Source organism: Cariama cristata, unplaced genomic scaffold, assembly GCF_000690535.1.
Source record: "Cariama cristata isolate BGI_N322 unplaced genomic scaffold, ASM69053v1 scaffold26024, whole genome shotgun sequence".
Classification (NCBI taxonomy): domain Eukaryota; kingdom Metazoa; phylum Chordata; class Aves; order Cariamiformes; family Cariamidae; genus Cariama; species Cariama cristata.
In genome coordinates, this window is record NW_009611606.1 from 1360 (window position 1) to 3591 (window position 2232).

At 44.4% G+C, this 2232-nt stretch overlaps 1 protein-coding gene across 1 annotated transcript; it reads right to left on the reverse strand.

Moving 5' to 3' along the window:
* Positions 1–1326: 1326 nt before the first annotated feature.
* LOC104157251 (homeobox protein Hox-B5) lies at positions 1327–2054 on the reverse strand. Its single transcript, XM_009698326.1, has one exon. The coding sequence runs from the start codon at positions 2052–2054 to the stop codon at positions 1809–1811; it is 246 nt and encodes an 81-aa protein (XP_009696628.1). The 3' UTR covers positions 1327–1808.
* Positions 2055–2232: the final 178 nt, after the last annotated feature.

The following is a 2232-nucleotide window of genomic DNA, read 5'->3' on the forward strand; positions in this document are numbered from 1 at the left end:
TCTCAAAATCACTTAAGAAGTACCTAAACAGTGGGAGATTAAGTTTGGTAAGTTTTAAGCTCCAACTTTACTTGCTACGAACAAAAAGCCGAAGCTGTGTTGTAGAGGTGTCAGTGGCGTTTTGCCAGACCGAGCGACTTGAGAGCGGAGTAGCTGGTGCCTGGTTAGGTTCCCTAGGTAGCGAAATGGCAACGTTTGCCATCTTTGATGATGTTAAGTTCTCTGCAGCCGAAACGACTCGTTGCGGTGTCAGTAGTTACAGAGCTGTGAGCTGGTAGTTACGTGTTGAGCCGGAGACGAGGAGGTAAAAGCAGTTAAACCCAATAAACCGAGGAGGAGAGGTAGCGGAGAGAGGAGTTTAGCGCAGAAACGCGGTCTGGGTGTGCAGGTTGTACGTACGTATCTGTAATAAATGGGTCTGTACCAACACACGGATCTGTGATGCTGTGGGACCCAGTTTTACGTGGACGGACGCGTGATTGCGGTGCCTCTCGCTCGTAGGATGTGCGTGTGTGTGTGTCTGGGTCTGAGGATTCCCGAAAGGCACGGAAAACTGCCGGGGAAGGGTTTGTACCGCCGGGATGCAACTCGAAATACTTGAAAGCAGTTTTGTCCGAGACGGTGGGGTGTGGGATGGGATGGGGTCTGTGTCGGTTTGGGGGAGACGGCGTTTGGGGCAGTGCGGGGGGTTGCGGTTTGTTCCCGTGCGGTGCCAGGAGGGGTTTTAATGTGAATATTTGGGGTTTCGGGGCTGCCCCGGAGAGGCTGCAGCCCTGCTGGGAGCTCCTAGCAGAGGCTCAGCCCCACGCCAGGCATCTCTGCGGCCGGAGCATGGGCTGCAAAGTCTCCGAGGCTGTGTAGAAAGTGCAACTGGGAGCCGTTGTGAATAGGAGAAACGTTTATTTGACTTCAAGTAAAGCTACAAACAAATACAAAAAGCTTATTGGCAAAGTACTAACAGGCAGCTAGACATGACAGATGCCATTTTTACACATAACATTGCATTCACTCTGCCCACTACAAACCGTCTATTAGTCACATCAGAAATATTTCTAGTATTTACAAACATTAGAGCACTCTATTGTTGGTCCGATTTTATACATTTTTTTGAATAGTGAAGTTTACCCACGTCTAAGAGTACGTCTCGGAATTAGCCTGGGACTAGAAATCCTGGCCTGAAGTTTGAACTAAAACACAGACTGGACAATTTTAAGACAGAAAGATACAAGAGCTTTTTCTTTTTTTTTTTTTTTCTTTTTTTTTTTCCTTCCTTTTTTTTTTTTTTTTTTTTACATTTATGTTTGGGTTTTTAGATTTTTTTTTTTTTTTCTGCGACTGTAGTGCAGGAACCCCCGATTTTAGCTTAGGCAGAGAAGAACTCACCCAAAAGCAGTAAACTCAGGAAAGGGGAGAAAAAAAAAAGCAACAAATAAACAATCGTATCTGTTCTCAATTTATAAATAAGTTATAACATTTAAAGAGCTCACATAAAACATGCTAGCTTTCCAGAAAGCATCAAGAGAGCACGGACACATACATTTATAAGAACAACAAGAGCATGAGGAGCATCTGGAAATAAAATTTAATTAAAAAAAAAAAAAAATCAAACCAAACGAACAGAACACGGCATGAACTCAGTCCTGGGATAACGGTACCATACGCGTTGTTTCAGAATATCAACAACATGCCGAAAAGAAGGTGCCTCACTGTACAGTACTCCGAAACTAAGATCTGCGGCGCTTTATTTATTTATTTACGTTATTTCTTCCTCGTCTCCTCTTCTCTCCTCGGTATTCCTCCTCTAGTATTTATGGCTGAAAGGCGCTGCCCGCCGAGGCTAAGCTCATGCTTTTCAGTTTATTATCCTTCTTCCATTTCATCCTCCTGTTCTGGAACCAGATTTTGATCTGGCGCTCGGAGAGGCAGAGAGCGTGAGCGATCTCTATTCTCCTCCTGCGGGTGAGATATCTATTGAAGTGGAATTCCTTTTCCAACTCCAGGGTCTGGTAGCGAGTGTACGCTGTCCTCGCCCTCTTACCGTCTGGTCCAGTCATGTCTGAATAACACGGACAACAGCGGGGTTGGGGTTTTTGCTTTCTGCTAGGATTTTGCTTAGCCTTAAAGCTATTTTTTTTATTTTCGTCATTATTTTTTTTTTTTTTCATACCGAGGTAAAATATTCGCCTTCTTAAGACAGCTAAGGAAAGCTGCTTATTCCCCAAATAACAGCCA

Bases quoted from the DNA above. Each gene is read 5' to 3' on its own strand.
- LOC104157251 (XM_009698326.1), bottom strand. From the start codon at position 2,054: ATGACTGGACCAGACGGTAAGAGGGCGAGGACAGCGTACACTCGCTAC.